At 41.8% G+C, this 21808-nt stretch overlaps 1 protein-coding gene across 1 annotated transcript in view; it reads right to left on the bottom strand.

The window, feature by feature from the left end:
* The window catches only part of POLN (DNA polymerase nu), a 230118-nt gene that overhangs the window by 193106 nt on the left and 15204 nt on the right, over nt 1-21808 (bottom strand). Inside the window, exons 3-7 of the mRNA XM_054029682.1 lie at nt 20343-20489; nt 19039-19185; nt 9629-9693; nt 7226-7750; nt 5154-5350 (exon numbers count right to left, since the gene is read on the bottom strand). Coding sequence (XP_053885657.1) covers nt 5154-5350; nt 7226-7750; nt 9629-9693; nt 19039-19185; nt 20343-20484 — 1076 coding nt within the window. The 5' untranslated portion in view covers nt 20485-20489. The remainder of the gene's footprint in view (nt 1-5153; nt 5351-7225; nt 7751-9628; nt 9694-19038; nt 19186-20342; nt 20490-21808) is intronic.

Consider the following 21808-nt stretch of genomic DNA (forward strand, 5'->3'; position numbering starts at 1 on the left):
GAGGGGCAGCCAGAGGGCCTCCGCGTGCAGGCACCGCCCACAGCACCAGCTCCACAGCTCCAATTGGCCAGGAACTCTGTGGCTGCAGCCAATGGGAGCTGTGGAGCCGGTGCTTGGGACTGCACCTGCGGGTGGGAGCAGTGCCTGCGGGCGGGGGTAGCGCATGGAGCCAACCTGGCCGCCCCTCCGCCTAGGCGCCGGAAGCGCATGCTGCCACTTCCTGGGAGCCGTGTGGTCTTCCTCTGTCCCCAAGAAATGCCGGGGCCATCTGAGGCCAGCACCACCTGGAGCCCACACCCTTCATCCCCCCCCGCACCCCAACCCTCAGCACACTCTGAACCCCTTGGCCCCACCCCCAACCCCTCCTTCACCCCGAAACCCCTCATCCCCGGCCCCACCTCAGAGTCTGCAACCTCAGCTGGAGCCCTCACCCCCACCTGCACCCCATTCCCTGCCCCAGCCTAGTGAAGATGAACAAGTGAGCGAGAGTGGGGGAAAGTAAATGATGGAGGGGGGAATAGAGGGAGCGGGCGGCGGGGCCTTGGAGAAGGGACGGGGTAGGGGCGGGGCCAGGGTATTCGATTTTGTGCAATTAGAAAGTTGGCAATCCTACAAGACAAAGTTTGGAAAACATCGGAGTATGTAACACAGCCTCATACTTAGTTGAATGAGGCTTTGGGAAAAAACAGGTAAGTGAATGGACTGATTTAAATGTGTCAGAGATTACCTTGGGAAGAAATTTAGGTTTTGACCAAAGTGTAACTTTAACACTGAAAAATCATATATGGGGGTTTCCATCATCAGAGCTTGCAATTCCCAGACCCTGCATGCTGATGTATAGGGCCCTACCAAATTCACAGTCCATTTTGGCCAATTTCAAGGCCCGAGGATTTTAAAATTGTTCAATGTCACGATTTCAGACGTTTACATCTGAAATTTCACGGTGTTGTAAACATGGAGGTCATGATCCAAAAAAGATGATCGTGGGGGGATTGCAAAGCTGTTGTAGGAGGGTCACAGGATAGCCACCCTCACTTCTGTGCTGCCTATGTCTCGCCATCCAAGCCGGGACTAGCAATTAGGAGCCCTTGACTGGGGTGCTCCCAGGAACACAGGGGGGATAACCCTTTCCCCGAAAAATGTGATTTCACGGTCTGTGACATGTTTTTCACAGCCATAAAACTGATAAGGCCCTACCACAGGGATCGGCAACCTTTGGCACGTGACCCACCAGGGTAAGCACGCTGGCGGGCCGGGCCGGTTTGTTTACCTGCCGTGTCCGCAGGTTCGGCTTATCACGGCTCCTACTGGCCGCGGTTCACTGCTCCAGGCCAATAGGGCTGCAGGAAGCAGCGCAGGCTGAGGAATATGCTGGCCGCCACTTCCCGCCACCCCCATTGGCCTGGAGCGGCAAACCACGGCCAGTTGGAGCCGCGATCGGTCGAATCTGCGGACACGGCAGGTAAACAAACCGTCCCGGCCCGCCAGTGTAAGCACCCTGGCAGGCCACGTGCCAAAAGTTACCAATCCCTGCCCTACCGATATAACTGCAACAAAAAACTGGCATCTTCATAGAAAAAGGGAGTAATGAGCACAAGGCTAATAGCTCAAATGGAGGCCCCACCAAGTAGATAAGTACCCCATTAAGATTCTAAGATAAAAGTAAGTAAAGTAAAATATGTTATCTTATTGAAGGAAAAACTCTCAGAAGACAAATTTTTCACAAACTTTTTAACTGAAGGATGAGATGGTCGTAAATTGGTGGATGATGTGCAGAGATTGCAGCCAAACAAACACGTAATGAACTTAGCAACAAACCAACAAATAGATACTCGATATGAAGGACTGATGTCTCTCATGGGGAAGAATTAACTGAATGGATGAAAAACATTTTCATTTTGCAGTCCTCGGAGACTGCTTTCTGCTCTGAATCAACAGAGGCGGAGGTGTCAGAGAGATTTCTGATTTCTTTGAACCAGTATTGCCTGAGCCAGTCTAGGGCTATTAGGATGACTGAGGCCTTGTCTGGTCTGACCTTCCTTAATACACATAGGGTCAGAGGAACTGGGTGATAAACATACAACATGGCCTGAATCCAGGGGATTAGAAAGGCATCTTCTTGAGAATTCAGACTCTGTCCTCCCTTGGAACAAAATACTTTGCATTTCTTGCTCTGGTCAGCTGCAAACAATCTATGCAGGGTGCAACCTACTGATTGAAAATGGGCTTGATGGCCAAATCCTTTAAGGACCATTTATGATTTGAAGAAATATGTCTGCTTAGATTATCTGCCAGCATGTTGTATTGTCCTGGAAGGTGATCTACAGTTAGTATTATGTTGTGCAGGATACATCAATTCCACAGAACGATTGCTTCCCTGCACAAGATTGCCGATATGGTTCCCACGTATGTTTATAAAACATTGTGGTGGTATTGTTGAGTCTCATCTGTACACTCTGATATTTGATATGAGGTAGAAAGGCCATGCAGGCAAGCCATATTGCTCTGAGCTCCAGGACACTGATATGAACCCCAAGCATCTCTTTGAGACCATTGACCCTGTACTGCACACTCCAGCAACGACACATCAGTCACTAATGACTTTGTGGGAAATTCTGAGGAGAACAGACATCCCTTGCAGACCTGATATGGATCTTTCCACCAGTTGAAGGAGTTCAAAACTTCTTGAGGTATGTGTACCCTCATATCTATATTGTGACCATCAGGGTGATAAGCCATCCATTATCACCCCTTACGACAACAGAGAGACAGTCTGGTGTATCAACAGCTGAACATGAGCTCCCAGAATGACACTGCCCAAATGGGATAGTGCTATCCTTGGAATCTCGAATAGGAGCAGAGTGGTTATTTTAACCTTTGTATTTGGCTCTGCAAGAATACTGTGTCCAGTTCTAGTGTCCACAATTCAAGAAGGATGTTACTAAACTGGAACAAGTCTAGAGGAGAGCCACAAGCATGATTAAAGAATTGGTAGACATACCCTACCGTGACAGATTCAAGGTGCTCAATGTATTTAGCTGAGCAAAAGATAAGGTTAAGAGGTGACTTGATTACAGTTTATAAGTACCTACACAGGGAAGAAATGTTTGATAATGAGCTCTTCAATCCAGCAGAAAAAGGAACAACATGATACAATGACTGGAAGTTGAACATAGGCAAAAATTCAGACTACAAATAAAGTGTAATTTTTTTAAACAGTGAGAATAATTAATCACTAGAACAATTTACCAAGGGTTGTAATGTCACTGGAAATTTTAAATCGAGATCAGACGTTTTTCTAAAAGATATGTACTAGAAGGCCTGTGTTATACAGATAGTCAAACTAGACTGTCACAATGGTCCCTTCTAGTCTTGGAATCTATGAATCTATGAAAGAAAAGAAAAACATCTATAATTGGGGTCACCAGAGTACATGAAGCCATGTGACCTTAAAACCAGCGACATGTCCTTGAAGTAGTACATAATTTGTTTTGCAGTTAATTTATCAACTCTGACCAATTGTTGAATCTGCCCTGCAGTAGGTACACTCAAGCCATCATGGAATCGATTAGAGTCCCAATAAACTATCTTGTGTGTTGGAATTAAGTGAGACTTCCATGTTCCCTCTCAGTCCCAGTCTGGACAACAGATGTATGATGTACTGAACACTGCTGATCACCTGCTCTGGAGATGATCCTCTCACCAACCAATTGTCCAATAACATGGACACCAGTGAAGCCTTTCCAGGCTGCCTCCTGCTGGAAAGAGAAGGGAGGGGCTGCTTTCAGAGCTCTCTTCTTCCTGGAGACAAAGAAGTGAACCAATCCTCTTTCTTTTAAGGAAGTCTTGAGAGATCTTCCTCTGTGCTCCTGAGAGGTGTGATGCCTATCCCTGCTCACAGCCACAGAGGCAGGAGCAGGCAGAGCCCCAGACATAAAGGCAGTTACAGGAAACTTTTCCCTGAGGACAATCCCAGACTAGAGGGTTCCTGTCTCCCATCTGGTTCAGAGACCAGCTTTATAGCTTTCTCTAAAAGGAACAACTTCATCCCGATGTCTCTAGATTTAGTTGTCCTCGTTGTAAGGATTTTACAGTTCTTCAACTTTTCTTTTATATATCCCTCACTTTAAAGCCTGGCTTTTTCTCTCCCAACATCATGCCAGAGTCACCCATCCCCACCTCCCATACAGGGTAAAAAATGAACCTAGAGAAAGCTGAAACCTACTAAAACATTACACTGATCACTATACTAAATATCTACTCTAAATAATTAACTATTTACAAAGTCAGAATAAAATATGCAACTGGAAAAAGAGTGGACATTGCTGTCTGGGTCAGTCTCACATCCAGGAGCAGCTGAAAGGAACGGAGGGCCAGTTGGACACTTTGCCTCCCCCCACCCCCTTTATACCTTCGAGGTCACCAGGGGAGCAGATGCAACCAAACAACATTGCTGGCTAAAGCATTTGGATCTCTAGCACATGGGTAGGGTGACCATATGCCCTGTTTTGGCCAGGACAGTCCCTTTTTTAAGCCCTGTCCCAGCCGTCCTGACTTTTTTGGCAAAAGTTCGGCGTGCACCCCTAGAGGGGCAGAGAGGAATGTGTGTGTGTTTCGGGGGGAGTGAATAGGGCTCTGGCGAGCAGCGACACCAGCCGGGGGGGGGAGGAGGCAGGCAGGGTTCGGGCAAACAGTGATGCCAGCCTTGCGGGAGGCAGCAGGGATCGGGCGAAGAGTGACACCAGCCCCAAATGGGGAGCAGGCAGGGCTCAGATGAGAGCCCTGTGCGTGGCAGACGCAGGGCTAGGGCCAGCAACTCGGGTCAGTCCTGTGCTTGGGGGGAGGGGAGGCAAGGCACAGGCCAGCCCCACGTGCAGTGGGGGAAGAGGGCACGGAACGGACAGCCCCACGTGCAGGGGGAGAGGAGGTATGGCTTAGGCGAGCAGCCCCACGCAGTGTCCCGTTTTCCCTTTGGGAAATATAGTCACCCTACACATGGGGCATATGCACACCACCAGAAATGGAACATATGCAAATAAGCGCTCAAAGAAGAATTACTTACACATTTGTTGTAGTATTAGACAACAGTGACAATCAACATCATTGCTATTTACACACATACAGAACAAAGAGATTACTGTATGTTCCCTCACCTGATGTACTTCTTATGAGTCTGTTCCTGTTGCTCCCAAACAGAAGAGTGCTCTATTTTTAAATAAATACACTTATCATTTCTGGTACAGGCATCCCAAACAATTGGATTAACAATTGAAGAGCCTTTGGAAGGACAAAGTTGGTCTGTCTGTTTCTTTATTAACACAACAATTCCTCTTACTGATGAGACTAGGCCCTATAAGTACAATTGATTAAGATGAGTAATATTTTTCTACTGAGCAGCTTTATGCAATTCTATATAGAAATTTCCACATTTCCCTAGATGCAGTGTGTTACGTACATTACATTTATTTAAAAAACAAACATATTTTTAGGGCCGTCAATTAATGGCAATTAACTCAAGCTATTACTGCAAAACAAATTAACTAGATTAAAAATTAGTTGCGATTAATCGTAGTTTTAATTGCACTGTTAATAATAGAATAATAATTTCTATTATAAATATTTTTGGATATTTTTCTACATTTTCAAATATATTGATTTCAATTACAGCACACAATACAAAGTGTACAGGGCTTTATATTATTTTTATTACAAATATTTGCACTGTAAAAAAAGATAAGAAATTGTATTTTTCAATTTACCTAATACAATTACTGTAGTGCAATCTCTTTATTGTGAAAATGCAACTTACATACGTAGATTTTTTTGTACATAACAAAAACAAAACAATGTAAAACTTTAGAGTCTACAAGTCCACTCAGTCCTACTTCTTGTTCAGCCAATCACTACGACAAACAAGTCTGTTTACACTTACAGGAAATAATGCTGCCCGCTTCTTATTTACATTGTCACCTGAAAGTGAGAACAGGCATTCGCATGGCACTGTTGTAGCTGGAGTTATAAAAAAAAACAACCCTCTGTTGGTGGCATCTGACTCAGATGACAAAAATGAACATGCATTGGTCCAGTCTGCTTTGGATTGTTATCGAGCAGAACTCATCATCAGTATGGATGCATATCCTCAGGAATGGTGGTTGAAGCATGAAAAGACATATGAATCTTTAGCACATCTGGCATGTAAATATCTTGTGAAGCTGGTTACAACAGTGCCATGCGAACGCTTCTTCTCACTTTCAGGTGACATTGTAAACAAGAAGCGGGCACGATTATCTCTGGCAAATGTAATCAAACTTGTTTGTCTAAGCGATTGGTTGAAGCAGGACTGAGTGGACATGTAGGCTCTAAAGTTTTATTTTTGAATGCAGTTATTTTTCTGTACATAATTCAACATTTGTAAGTTTAACTTTCATGATAAAAAGATTGAAGATGTGAATAACCCAATGGTCCCAACCACATGGTAGAAGTGGGATATTCTCTCCAATTCTGCTCCTCCCCTCCTCCCCCTCCCCAATCTTTTTCAGGGACCCCTCCCATGAGCAACTCCTTATCCAGGAGGTGCAATCACTTCTTGCCATAGGGGCAGTGGAGGAGGTTCTTCAGGAACTAAGGGGAAAGGGCTTCTACTCCCGTTATTTCCTAATCTCCAAGGCAAAAGGGGGTCTCAGACCCCTTTTAGACCTGCGAGGACTCAACCAGTTCATGGTGAAGTTGAAGTTCCGCATGATCTCCCTGAGCACTATTATCCCTTCCCTGGATCCGGGAGACTGGTATGCCGCACTCAACATGAAAGACGCATACTTTCATATAGCCATTCGACCTGCGCACAGATGTTTTCTCTGGTTTGCGTTCAACCACAAACACTATCAGTTTACGGTCCTCCCATTCGATCTGTCAACAGCCCCCCAAGTATTCATCAAGTGCATGTTGGTCGTAGCAGCCTTCCTCCGGAGGAGGAGGCAGGTGCAGGTATACCCATACCTAAACAACTGATCTGTGAGAGAAAAGCCAGCAAAGGGGGGCGGCTATTAAGAGCTATTGTATCAGTAGTTGAAGACAAAAAACTCTTAACCGTTGTGAGTGGTCATTTGGGAATCAACCATGTCCCTTAAGGATACTTGAAAACATCCTGGTTCCAACAGATTTTTCACAGCTCCAGTATGAACATTTTCTTAAATTCATAAAACAAAACAAATTATTATTCACTAACCTGATCCGAGCTCAGCTGTGAAGAACCATCTTGAAATACCATAGTAACCACCAGAGCTACTGCCTCTTTTATAGTTGTGATTAACTGGCTTTTTTCCTCATATCCCAAATTTCTGATGTCACAAAACGTTTTTTCAGGTGATTCTGCTTGTTCAGAAGCCCAATCATACTTTGTTTTATGTGAATTAACATCTTTCTTCACTGGTAACCACCGTTCCATCTTATATGAACAATAAGTAGATATATCCTGCTTCCTTTTAAGACTGGTGATGTTATTATTTTCACTATCCCTATTTTTCTTTCTTTGTACTGACGAGTTTCTCTCTTTATTGTCCCATTTTGTTAGGTCTACATCCTGGTAATTTATAAAAGTGCTCATATTAGAAGTGAGCAATACTGAGCTCACTATTTTGGTGTTTTGATTACAGAACATTTTGTCCATAAGTTCTGTACTGGCTAACTGACTATTATTTTTTGCAGTGCTGGTATTCATATTTAATGATGCAGCTATAGAATCATGCATCTCCTGGAAGAACCAGACATTTTTTAGTGGATAAATTATTCACCTTTTTATTATAGGTCAGAAAATTAAACAAATATCAATTTAACATTTCCTGAAAAGCTTTTCAAAATGATTTATGCAGAAAAAACACAAAAATGTTGATATTGTCTTACTTTCATTTTAAAATAATAGAACTCATACAACGCATCAGGCAGTTTTAAGATAGTAGATTCAATTTAACAAGACTATATAACAAAGAGAAAACACTATAAAGACTAAATATGCATCCATTTAAAAAAAATCACTCTGCACCTTTATATTATTTGTAATAAAAAATTACTATTATTTTTCAATTGTTGCTGTTGGGGTCATATTTAAGTGAATTACAGGGCTCATGGAAAGTGCAAAGTTAACAGCCTACTGACTGCAAAACTGGTATTAGCACCTGCTGTACAAGCTTCTCTATCATCCATGTTAAAGTGCTTCATCCATGACCTGAAAAGGCAGTCTTCAGAGGCCAAATGGAACTTCATTTTCCATGCCTATTCACTCTTTTGCTTCATTTATCAAGCAGGGTACCAAAAATGTGACTTTAATTTCTCCTTCCTCAGCTTATTCCTCGGCTCCCTAACTTCAAAGTTATGAAACCAATTCTCTAGCCTGAGACTACACGCTCTGCGAACAAGTTGATAACCAAACACAATTAACAGAAAAATCTGTCTTCTTGTATGTGGCTTATCTGCCATCAATGTAGCTAATGGTTCTGACTGATAGTATCTGGTTAGGGAAGAAGACAAACTGAATGAATCTGAAGTGAATGGAGTGGGGGGCACTATAAAGAGTTTGCCCCAACCACCATTCCCAATCATATGTGCTGGAACTAAGGATTCTGCTGTGCCCCCGCCTTAAAGTGGTTTCCATTATATAAAGGGTTTACAGTTTGGTTCAATAGCTCTCAGTACTCCCACTATAAAAATTGTTCCAGCACCCCTGTTCCCAATAGGACACCACTAAGGCTGAAAGAGAGGGAATAGTCTTAGCATGACACCCAAACATTCAATCAGCTGATAGTGGAGTGCATTCTACTGCCAAATAGCAAGCAGAGAGTCCTACATTTTTTGTGTTCACTTTGTGTGCATGTAAAATTGAATTATGACACTGAAAGTATTACACATAAAACTGTGGGTGACAGTTCTCCTGAAAAGGCTCAAAGGCAGACCAACAGACAAAATGATTAATTTATGTTTTCAAAATGTCATTTTGGGAGGAAAGAAAGGAGGTTTGACTCATGAACACTTGGGGCTGGCAATACTGTAATCCTGACTGTTCCAGGCTATGGCTCCTAGGGTAAAAAAGTGTTCCTGCTGGATACAGGAAGCAGAAATTTGGGCATGTCTCCTTTCCTCCTCTGCTCACTATCGTCCTCCTTCTGCTAGTTAGAATATACTCTTTTGAGTGTGTTTATTTTGGGGGTGGGATGGGGTTAACTCCACATGCATAATATACCTTTTCCACTCATCTCCTATGGCTGACTACAGCTATGTCCCCAAGAGCCACAGAGAAGCAAGGTAAACATAGTCCCCATATTACACTAGTGGTGGAAATAAATGGCACCTCAAAAGTAATACCAGCTTCTTCCTGGAGAAACAGCTAGAGACAACTTGGGAGTCATTAGAGTGAGCTGACAAAGGAGGTAGTACTGGAGCCAAGACTCCTGCGGCTAACTGGATGACAGAGGTAAGACAGAAAGCTAGAGGAAGGATGCATATTGTCCAAATGGGTGACTGATAATACACACACAGTTTATGTTAATAAAATTTATGGTGGAAAATAAAATTTAACAACATAAAAAGTACATTTTTTAAACTTTTCCCTTATTTTTTACTTTTACAATATACTTGCCTCTTCATTTTCCAAAGTGATTTTCTTTTCCCTGAATTTATACTCATTCATCTTTTCATTATTACCTTAAAAGAATAAAAAATAAAAAAGGCATTTGTATACTATAGCCAGAGGTGGCAGCAATGCCTATGGCTAAGATCTCCAAAAACTTTCCTTTATAAGACCCTATTTTCAGTTGCTTTTAACTTCATCAAACTTTAAGCATTTGCACTGAAATTTTCCCTGCCATGTGTATGCTTCAGGCTGATTTTTTTTTTTTTTTTTTTAAGATTGTGTTAAAATGATTCAGCTGTTTCCTAGGATAATTATAGGGGAAAATACATTTTTCCCATGTTGAAAAAACCTGCACAACTTCACTGAGATGCATTAATACCTCCATGCGCTGTTGCAAGGGTTTGACATTTGGCAGAGGTCAGTCTCTGGTGTTAAGGATGTGCATTTTCCCATTCATGTGAAAAATCCACTCACATTTGGGCAAGTTATAAGCATCTGAAAAATCACAATTCACATACAATTCTAACCCATAGAGGCTGGCAGCTTTATTCTCCAAAGAGTCCTCCTTCACCAAGAGGCTCCATTCCTGCACACAAATCCTGTGTGTCAACCAGACTGAGCAAGCTTCATCCCCACAGAGTGCCTGAGCATGCCTTATCCCAGAAAAACTTATCCTAGGACTGAGCAGGATTTTATTTACAACTGATCCTTCTGGCAGCAGGTGGTGCACTTTGGTGCTAAGCACCAGAACTGAGAGCAAGGAAATTCTCTTTCCTCTGCTGTCAACACCTGCTTACCAGAGCTCAAGACAGATGGAGGAACAAGAACAATCTGCATCAAATGCAAAGGGATGAGAAGCAGGGGTAGGCTGGGAGAGGTTAGAACAGAGGGGAAACAAGGACAGGAGCCAAGGTAGTTGATAGGAAGCAAGGAGAACAAGGATAGACGCCAACAGAACAGGAGCAGAAGGGGGACAGGGACGAGCCTAAAGGATGAACAGGGACAGAAGGGTATATAACTTCTAGAGAACCTCTCCCTCCAGAACCTGGAATTGAAACTGGTATTCCAGAGTCTCAGCATTCTTCTGCTGTCTAGTAAATAGACATGAAACCTACTGGCAAAGTGCACATGCCAGCCCCTTTTAGTTGCTGGTCCAGAGGATAACAACTTACTACCATTAGCAACTACTTAGTTAGCTCAAGTGATAGAGGTCTGTGCCATGTATCTAAATATCCCCACCCTGCTAATGACCCATGTGGGGATTAGCACCATTCCACATGATGGAATTTTTTTTTCCAGTTTGCTGAATTAAATTGTTTCAAAAAAATTATTGGCAGAGTGAACGAGGCCCTATACTCAACTCGATAGAATTTCTCAGTTTGTCCATAAGTAACCCAATAACTTTGGAGCACCATATTTGATCGATTCCAAAATTTCAAGGAACGTTCTGAGCAGAACTCTATTGATTGGGGGGTGGGGGGGCTGAAGAGAGAATCAGCAAACAGGAAAGTGGAAATGAAGGACACACAGAGCCCCCTTGCATCTGCTTAGTTCACTTATCTGCTTTAACTAGCTCAGTAACTGACCTTCCATCCTAACACTATCTCCAACCTCCATCTCAGCTCTGCCCATATCCCAATGGAGTTTAAAATGTTGATATTCTGTAGGATTTATCTCCTAGACAGAAAGAAAAGAAATAGCAGGGGGAGCCAGAGGGAGAAGAGAATGAAAGAGGTTTTATTCCTTCCTCCCTCTTAGCACTTTGCTTCCCCAAAGCCTACTCCATGTAGGGGAAGGCACCAGCCATCTGCCCATCCCTTCCAATCCAATGGGAGACTAAATTTACTTTGGAGACAGACACAACCTCTGGCAAGTTTCAGAGTAACAGCCGTGTTAGTCTGTATCCGCAAAAAGAAGAACAGGAGTACTTGTGGCACCTTAGAGACTAACAAATTTATTAGAGCATAAGCTTTCGTGGACTACAGCCCACTTCTTCGGACAACCTCTGGCATGGGAGGAGCATGGGGGGGGAGATGCACAACCCCTGGCATGAGGTGGGGTGAGTGCAAAATGAATTGAAAATACTCCTGCTTTAGATATTTGGGTTATTCAATACTCCTTGTTATGGCTATTTGGTGAATTTAAATTAAGTACCTCCACTTATATTTATGTCATATGTAGGTGTATTATGTTATGTTTTTGAATTTTATGATTTATCATACCATGGGCCCAAACATTTGAAGGAATTATGTTTGACCCTGGATTCAGTAACTAACAGATTAAACATACATTATATATATATAGATATATATAGATATATATAAACTGAGAAAAAGACAAGCAGCCCAAATGACAATTGAGTTTAAGTTCTGTGGCAGTACCCTGTAAAATGGCTATAGGCTCTAATCTATCCATACATTCCACAGATTCTCACTGCATACTTTTTTCCCCTCAAAAGCCATTTGCACTTAGAGTTAAACAATACATAGAACTCAGCCTGCATGAGCAGAGGGGGGATGGCACATGAAGGTATGTAACTTACATCCCTGGTGTGCACAATGAGCTTGGCCTACAGAAACAATGAAACATGCAACCCTCTAGTATCACATACACTCACAACAACTTCCCCCTGCCCTCCCCCAACATGGATCATCAGCAAGGGTTTGAAACCTGGACCTGTAGAATCCCAACTCAGACCCTTAAGATTTGAGCTAGCCTTTCTGTGGACCAGACCAGGGGGGAGGGAGGGGAGGGAGAAGAGACTTGGCAATTTCCCATTGGATTACACCACTCTTTGCTAGACAACTGTAGAAAACCGGAGATGAGGAATCCTGGATTCTATTCCCACTGTAATGGATTTTGAGGAGATAACCAAAGCATATAAAAGTGGATTAAGTGGGTAAGGTTTAGATCTACCACATTAAAGAACTGGGTTCTATATTCCCAAATATCAGAATGACCTTATGTAATTTTGCTGTTAACATATATGTAAAACTGGGAGCAATGGGGGACAGGGGGACGGCAGAGAAGCAGCAGCAGCTCATATTTACCTGCCTTCCAGGGTTAGGATCACAACCTTGTTTGGTAATAAGGGTGGTGAACGTAATGGAAATATAAAGCACCCTCAGTAGAGACAAGATTTCACCTCCTGGTCTCCTATTTTCCAGCTCGTGAAACTTTCCCATAAACCAATAGATATTATATTAAGTGAAGTCTATAATACAGATAACACTCGTCACATGCCGATGATAGTGTTGAGAGTGCTTAATAGGTCTGCTTCATGCAGACAAAATTAAAAAATAGTAACGTGTAAACTTCAGAAAAAAATAGGATTACCTACTTCTAGTTAGTATCGTCCTACTTAGCAGATGTAATATGTGAGGCAAAACTCAGACTCCTTGGAACGTATACGTTTTTGTCAAAAGGCACCTAAAACAGTCCTCATCCTATTAAAAAAAAATGTAAGTGATCATTTTTACATCAACATATTCTAAACATGGCTTTGAAGCTGTGCTCCGGCTCCGCTCCAGCTCCAGGCAAAAACCTGCAGCTCCACTGCTCCGGAGCTGCTCCGTGCTCAGCACCGGGCTCTGCTCCAAAGCCCTGATTCCAAATGTATCAAATTGATCTGCATCAAACCATAATAAAAATTCAAATACAATGTGAATTTTAATTTCAATGGCATTTCCCCTCTCCACACATACATTTTTACATTCCTGAAAAAATAACCATTTAACAGTTTTGTCAAAATATAAACGTTGCTACAACCTTAACTATGGTATCACTACAGCTTCACCATAATATATACACAGAGTATGTGTATTTACAAAGCAAATTATATTTATTTATATCTTGGATATCAAACTGCTATTACAATGAAACAGGCAACCAATAGGTAAGTTTTATTATTTATTAAGAAGCAACAAGTTGGCCAAATTCTGAAGTATTTATTCAGGTAAACCTCTTATTGTAGTAAGTGGGACCTTTCCTTCAGTAATGCCAGACCCTAAAAACATAAAGCTAATAAATATTAAATAAATTATGCTACATTGTTGCATTATAGGATGAAGATCAGTGGACAATATTAAATGAGAAAAAAAACGTAAAACTTTAATTCTGCTAAGGACCTCATCTAATGCAATTTAAAAAAAATAATCCATTAAAGTTCTAGATTTTATTCCAAGGGAATCTCTAGTTTTGCCCACTTACACCTTCCTCACCATGCACTGTTCAGTGGATCTCACCTGTATCTTAATATCCAACTAACCTTAGTTCTGTTTTGTATCTTTTCCTGCAGTCTAAAAAAAATGTCACTAGATGGCAATATAAACCTATCTTTGCTTTCACAAATTTTAAAGGCTAGAAGAAAGACAATTGTGATCATCTATTCTCATACCAGAAGCCATAGAATTTCACTCAGTAAATTCCTTCATAAAGCCCATAATTTCTGGCTGAAATAGAGCATAAAAAGGTTTCAGAGTGGCAGCCGTGTTAGTCTGTATCCGCAACAAGAACAGGAGTTAGGGTGACCAGACAGCAAGTGTGAAAAATCGGGATGAGGGTGGGGGGTAATAGGAGCCTATATAAGAAAAAGCCCCAAATATCGGGACTGTCCCTATAAAATCGGGACATCTGGTCCCCTAACAGGAGTACTTGCATCTGAAGAAGTGGGCTGTAGCCCACAAAAGCTTATGCTCCAATAAATTTATTAGTTTCTAAGGTGCCACAAGTACACCTGTTCTTTTTTAAAGCATAGAAAGACATACAAACTTTCCAACAGGCACTTCCAAGAGATTAGCAAAATCACATTCAATTCTCCATGTATTACAATAAAATACAGTCTAAAAGAGTCTCCACAGAGGGGGTTCTAAAAGGCTTATCTCAGAAGTTGAATTGTGTGTGTCTTACAGGAAAAACAGTTAAAACAGAAAATTGTGATTCCTCTCCATTTTGAGTCTACCTGTTCTTGAGAATTGACTTCTTTTTCCATCTATCATACAAATTAACAGGCTTAAACCTAGAAAATTCCCAGAACAGAGCACAAATTGTAAACTTATTTTTAAAACGTATAGAATAGGGATAATCAAGAATTTGTTTACTAGCCTGAAAGTGGTTTCACAAAAAAGTTTTATTATCTGTAAGTTTGCTTTTAAAATGATCAAGTTTTAGATAAGTAGGACAATACTAATTAGAAGTAGGTACTCTATTTTTTGTTTTTCCTCAAGTTTACAAGTTACTGTTTTTATATCCACTTTCTTTTTTCCACTTACCAAGAAGTTCTGTGAATTGTCTACATTTGCTTTTATAAAATACCTTTAATTTCTCATTTTAAATATGGAGAGAAGTGAGAGATCACAAAGATCTAGCAGCAGAGCAACTTAATATCACACAGAAAAATGGACCTACACTAGAACTCAGTCCCTCATTTCCAAGGAAGTAGGGGCTTGAGAGCAGAATAGAGGCAGCGAGCGTATCCCTTTGAGAGGAGGGCGTGGGTACTGGAGGGCAAGACAGATTAAAAAGTGATATGGATGTTGTTGCATATTTATTCGTATACTTTTATTTGGTAGGTATGTTTGGGGTTGTCAGGATGTAATAACAGGCCAAGTCAGAACTGCAACCTTTGTCCAGGGACTATTTTTGTTAACATTTCTCAAACTGGAAATCTTTAGAGGGTCATCCAGTCTGTGTAAATTATATGACATAAATGTACAACTATGACTAAATCTACCATTGTAGCTTTTTCTGAATTATGTTTTTATAGTTCTGACAGTTTAAGAGAGTACTGAAAGGTATATACAAGGTATAATGAGCAATAACATGAAAAGCATGACTTCATAAGGCTAACTCAGGACAGTTTAGGTTCTTGTTGAGATGTAATCCTTAGGGACAAATCACTACCATTCTAGAATTAGAAAGTACATCCTGGATAACAAATGAACCTTCCAGCTACTACTGCATCATACATAAGATAAAAACCATTGGGCTTGCTAAATTGTATCAAGTTTTTGAAGCATGGGTCAAGAGATATTACTGCTGACAAATCGCAATATTGATTCTTTTTCCAAACACAAGTTTCCATATTGCTATGGTAGTTATTCCTGAGGCATTGCTGTTCTTTTTCTCAGATGGGTCAGTCAACTGCCCAAGAAGCAAATAAAGAAACGGAAGAGAGAGTTTGGTTCAAGCATGACATGTTTGAACAGATCACAGGGGTTACTGCCTCAACGGACTACAAAAAGGAAAACCTAATTAGGCAAGATACTTTTTTTTTAAAAAAGTTAAAAACTGGAAATGTGGGGGTCAGAAAGCAGATCTTCACTACCAGCTGTTGGCCTGGAATAAGTAATGTGTTCTCTGTCAGTCCACCTCATGGCAATGTAACATTTAGATGACGTTTGTGTCATGTTTAGGTATACTTGACTGTGGTACAGTTCCTAATGTTTTATGTTCCTTTGAGTAAGAACGTTTTATTGGTTTAGTTGTTTTTTTAGGACAGTGCCCAGCTAATTAACTCCATTTAAAGAAAAGTTCCAGACCAACAACCTAAAAACAAGAGTACATGTACATATTATACGTGACTGCTTTTGTATGTATGTAAGACAAGGACGGTAATTGTTGTGCTCTACTCAGCACTGGTGAGGACTCAGCTAGAGTATTATATCCATTTCTGGGCACCAAGCTTTAGGAAAGACATGGACAAATTGGAGATGGTCCCAAGGAGAGCAACAAAAATGATAAAAGATTTAGAAAACCTGACCTATAAAAAAAAAAAACACCTGTGTATGTTTAGTCTTGAGAAAAGAAGATGGAGGGAGAACCTAAAAATAGACTTCAAGTATGTTAAGTGCTGATATAAAGAAAATGGTGACCAATTGTTCTCCATGTCCATCGACGGTAAGACAAGAAATAACGGGCTTAATCTGCTGCCAGGGAAATTTAGGCTAGATATTAGTAGAACCTTTCTAATTATAAGGGTAGTCAAGCTCTGGAATAGGCTTCCAGGGAGGTTGTGGAATCCCAATCATTAGAGGTTTTTAAGAACAGATTTAACGAACACCTGTCAGGAGTCATCTAGGTTTACTTGGTCCTGCCTCAGCGCATGGGGCTGGACTTGACTTCTCAAGGTCCTTCCAGCCCAACAATTCTATGCTTTAACAATATTCTTACATGGGATTAAGATATCCAGTTTTAACTGGTTAACTGAGTCATTTACTCAACAACTCTTGCAGTAATGCCATGAAATTTGTAAATATCCTGAAGCAAGTGCAGTCTTGTTTGTGAAAGTGGTCAGTGCACACATTATCAGCTCTGACTACCCTGTAGTTCCATCACTGGATCTACCATGTTTGACTTGTACACTGACTTTCAAGATGACTTGCACATATGGGGACAAATTCTACTCTGTAATACTGATGCAACCCCTCAGTGAAACTATTGAGGTTGAACAAGTGTACAGAATAAGACCGTATCCTTCAAGTCACTATGAACTTGCCCACCAGAAAGGCACCACACCAACTGCTTTCTTTGTCCAATAGATCCTACCATGGAGCTTTCAAATTAAATTGGTTAAGACTGAGGTCACATTACATTACATGGGAATATTCCATATTGCTGTGCCATGCACTAAGTACCTTCTACATCAACAAGTTTCTTCGTATTAAATATCCTTTTCTGCTTGTCTCCTCTCCTCCACACCAAACCCAAGTAGCTAGGTTTGGCATAGAGGGTGGAGCTGGGTTAATCCTATGCTCTAGACTACAAGGCAAAAGCAAGCCTCTATACAGATGTTACAGGCCCCTAAATCTGCAGTAATTCTGCTGCTCCTACATTCTTGTAGCATGGGGGGAAATAAATGATGGATCCACCTGCAACAAATCCTCCAGCCCCAACCCCAAACTCCAGGGTTGGATGGAAAAAAGGAAGGATGGTCCAGTGGGTAAAACACTGGCCTGGAACTCAGGAGACTTGTATTTGTATCCCTGCTTTGCCACAGATTTTGTCACAGTGGAAAAGCAAGTGGCGATCACTGTGTGGAAGCTGGCAACTCCAGACTGCTCCCTGTCAGTTGCCAATCAGTTTGGAGTTGGAAAGTCCACCGCGGGGATTATGGTGATGCAAGTGTGCGGGGACATGAATCGTTTCCTACTATGAAGGACTGTGACTCTGGGTATGTGCAGGAAATACCTGATGGTTTTGTGGCAATGCTATTCCCTGACTGTGGCAGTGCGATAGATGGCACGCATATCGCAATTTTGGCCCCAGACCATCTTGTGACAGAATACATCAACTGAAAGGGCTACTTCTCCATGGTCTTGCAGGCGCTGGTGAATCACCAGAGCCGTTTCACTGACATCGATGCGGAGCTGGTCAGGGGAAGGTTCATAATGCACACATCTTTAGGAACACTGGATTGTACAGAAAACTACACGCTGGGACTTTCTTTCCATACCAGAAGATTCCAATGGGGGATGTGCAAATGCCCATAGTGATCCTGGAAGACCCCACCACTCCTTGCTCCCATGGCATGAAGCCTTACACCAGGAACTTAGACAGCAGCAAGGAGTGCTTCAACAACAGGCGCCGAATGAGCCTGAATGTGCCTGTTTGGCAGATTAAAATGTTGCTGGGATGCCTTTTTGGCAAGTTAGACCTCAATGAGAAAAATATTCCAATGGTCATAGCAGACAGGTGTACTCTGCATAACATTTGCAAAGTGAAGGGGGAATAGTTTCCCCAGGGTTGGAATGCTGAGGTGGATCAGCTGGCTGCTGATTTTGAGCAGCCAGATACCAGGGCAAGTAGAGGGGCTCAGCAGGAGCCTATTCAAATCAGGGAGGCTTTGAAGGAGCATTTTGATAATGAGCCCCAGTAATTTGTTTTTATGCAATGCATTTGGCCAGGCAATGTTTACTTACTGCCTTGAATGACCCCTGTAATGCTTGCTTCCTGAGCGTTAACAGTGATGAGCAAGTGTTCTTACCTATAGCCACTGTGAATTTTGGCAGCAACTACTGTGTGCATGATACAAATAAAGACTCATTTTGTTTCAAAAACGACACTTTAATTAAAGGATAATTGGGGGCACAAACAGGGGACATGGAAATGAGGAACAGGCTTGCAGACAAGGCTCTCACAGATGTGTGTAACTCCAACTTTCATCATGAAACCAGTCTCTGGGGGTGGAGTGCAAGGAGTACTGCGAGGGAACGGGAACATGCAAGGAATGTGTTGAGGGAGTTTGGGGAGGTCATGGAACAGAGTTCTGTATTGGCTGCAGAGGGAGTCATGCACAGATGTGCTCAGACTGCAGCTCTATGAGGGATTTGAGCATCTGTCTGGCCCTCTAGTGGCTTTATCATCCACTCCTGCCCCTGTCTTCTTTCCAGGCTATCCAGCCTGAGTTTTTCATTAACGGTCTTCCTCCACACTCTTTTCGCTATCTGCTGGATCTGTTGACTGCAGTACTTTGAGAAACATAACCTCCTTACTCCTCCTGGTTCGCCTCCTTATCTGACAGAGGCACTCTGCTGATGTGTAGGAATTGGTCCTCAAGGGCACATCTGCAAAAGTCAAAGAAACAATGAACAGACACAGCATTGTGACTGCATTCCCAGCCATGAATCACAAAAACCACATACACCTCTTTCTCACTGTCCCTTGGCTAGCACACAGCTCAATGCGAGTCCCAAATATGGTGAGTTCGGTGGGGCAGGGTGGGTTGGGAAGAGGGAATGGCAAAGAAGAGACAAAGGATATGGGTGGTTTGCAAAGAGGGTCCCTACACGTGCCTAGGGAGATATTCTGAATATTGGCACCCTTTTCTACAGGCTGGGATAATCAAACCCGATATCTCATTCCTAGGGTAACCCAGGATGCAAGGGTCCATCTCCTGCATGTGTATGGCTCCAGACCAGGTCCATATGCTGCTCGCCTGTGTGCCACTGTGGTCCCTGGAGAAAAAAATTGTCAGTTGGCACGATAAAGTTTCCTACAGCAGGGGGAGAAACAATGCAGCTCTGCCAAGGAATCTTCAGCAGAGAATTGCCAAGTACCTACATGAAAGTTTCCTAGAGATCTCTATGGAGGATTCCTCGGACATCCCAGTGTACATTAACAAACTTTTTTCACCAAGCCCCCACTACCTAGCTACATAGGCTTTATTGTTAATTTCTATCCCTTATCCCTCTTCTACTCTATAAAAAAGTAAATGAGATCTGTCACTGTGCATCATGAAAGAAAAATGGGTGCTTACCAGAGCTTGCCTCTCCTGCTTCATGTGTGCCAGAGATGGGAGTGCTGGGACTGGCTAGACCCGTCTGGAATCAAAAATAGGTCCTGGCTTGCCATCGTATTGGACAATCCTGTTGCATGTCCCTCATCTTCATCCAGGTCCACTTCGTATCCACCACTTCATCCATGGGGTTGACTCCGCTGGCTGCTGCCTCCAGTCCCCACAAAGTATCCACGGGGCTCTTGGCAGTGGGTCACAGACAAGGATAGCGTGCAGCTCCTCCAAGTGTTGACAAAACTGTGTAGTTTAGACAAGGCCTTAGTGTTGGAGATATTTCTATGTAAAACCATTGAAACTGTACTTTTACCCAAGATGCAAAAGTGAGTGTTTAGAAAGGTAATTTTCCCTTAAGTCTTTCCATTTTCAGAATCCATTTTCAAAAATACATAATACACAACTAAGTTAAAAACTGAACAAGTTACTCACTCTGTCCACCTTCTCTGCTATTCTGAGCTTCCTCTAAAGGAACAGACTGCATAGCTGACATAATCCTTTGAGCAATATTTGATAGCGGCACTTTACAAAGGTCATGTCCTATGTACTCCTTGTAACTCTCCATTTTTCTCATCAACCCTGAATACAAGATATCACGTGTATTATACAAGAGACATTAAGATCATGAAACAATTAGCATCTACTACATAAGGCTAAAGATGGAATGGATAATGCATATATAATATCTAGTACATCCACTCTACCTAGAGCAGTGGCTCTCAACTTGCGGCCTGCTTGCAGCCCAATTAGCACATAGCTGCGACTCATGTAACATCCTCAGAGACATACAAGTAATATATATATATATATAGAGAGAGAGAGAGAGAGTGCGTGTGTGTGTGTGTGGACGCGGCCCACATAACACAGAGAGCTGCATATGCGGTCCACAATGATCAATAGGTTGAGAACCACTGACCTAGAGACTTTACTATCAATATACAAACTGATATTTTTCCCCTACTACCATGTATGCACATTGGTTTGTCAAACAGTTTCTTATGAATACTGGCAGCTGTCAATAATTTAAGAGAAATAAGCACTGAAGCATGGATTGAAACAGTTTGATACACTACCAGATTTTCAAAAAGAGGTGGTCATAGCCTTTAAGAGGTGTATTCAGCGGCACACAGTGCCTTTAAGAATCAGTCTGACAAGAACTCCAAATCAATGTCATATGTGTCTTTGAAAAACCTCCCATATTGTTTTCTAATGAAGATCTAAAATTAATGCATGCATATATTCATTACTTTCTATCCTTACAGTAAAGCACAAGCCTCTATAAACAGTTTTCAAGTCTTAAGGCTAAAAGCGAAAAAACCTCAGAAGGCTGAAACATCATTAAAAGTTGGAAAGAAGAGCGGATTATTTAGAGACAAAGTTCAGCATTTTTCCTAAAATAAAGATCAGTAAACAACTACTGCCAGAAAAAAAAAAATTACAAGACATTAAACTCTGCTTTTGACAAATGGTTTTCAATTGTTCTCTGATGTTTAAACCTCTACATATATTACTACTGGTCTGGAATCTTATCTTTCAATTGACCTGCATTTAATCACGTTCTATAATATCTAGATGCAACGCAAGTACAGAATGTAATCACATGGGCCACTGGGGAGCAAGAGAAGCAAAATCCTTCATGTCAGTAGAGAAGACTTTATGAGTATAAATTATACGGGGAGATTCAGACAATAGGCTAACATTTTGAACCATATGCAAGATTGATACTAAAAATTTACATAGTGTGCCTTACAGTATTTCTAGGGGTCATCTCTCAACTGGGGTTCAAACTCCATAGTATTGGTGAATACAACTGGCAGTTCAGTAGTGGTTAAATAACTTATTCCCATACAGAGGTCTTGACTATTCACTGGCCACTCTTGGCTCCCTTCACATCACTA

The sequence above is a fragment of the Malaclemys terrapin genome, chromosome 5 (assembly GCF_027887155.1).
Source record: "Malaclemys terrapin pileata isolate rMalTer1 chromosome 5, rMalTer1.hap1, whole genome shotgun sequence".
In the NCBI taxonomy this organism is placed as follows: Eukaryota; Metazoa; Chordata; order Testudines; family Emydidae; genus Malaclemys; species Malaclemys terrapin.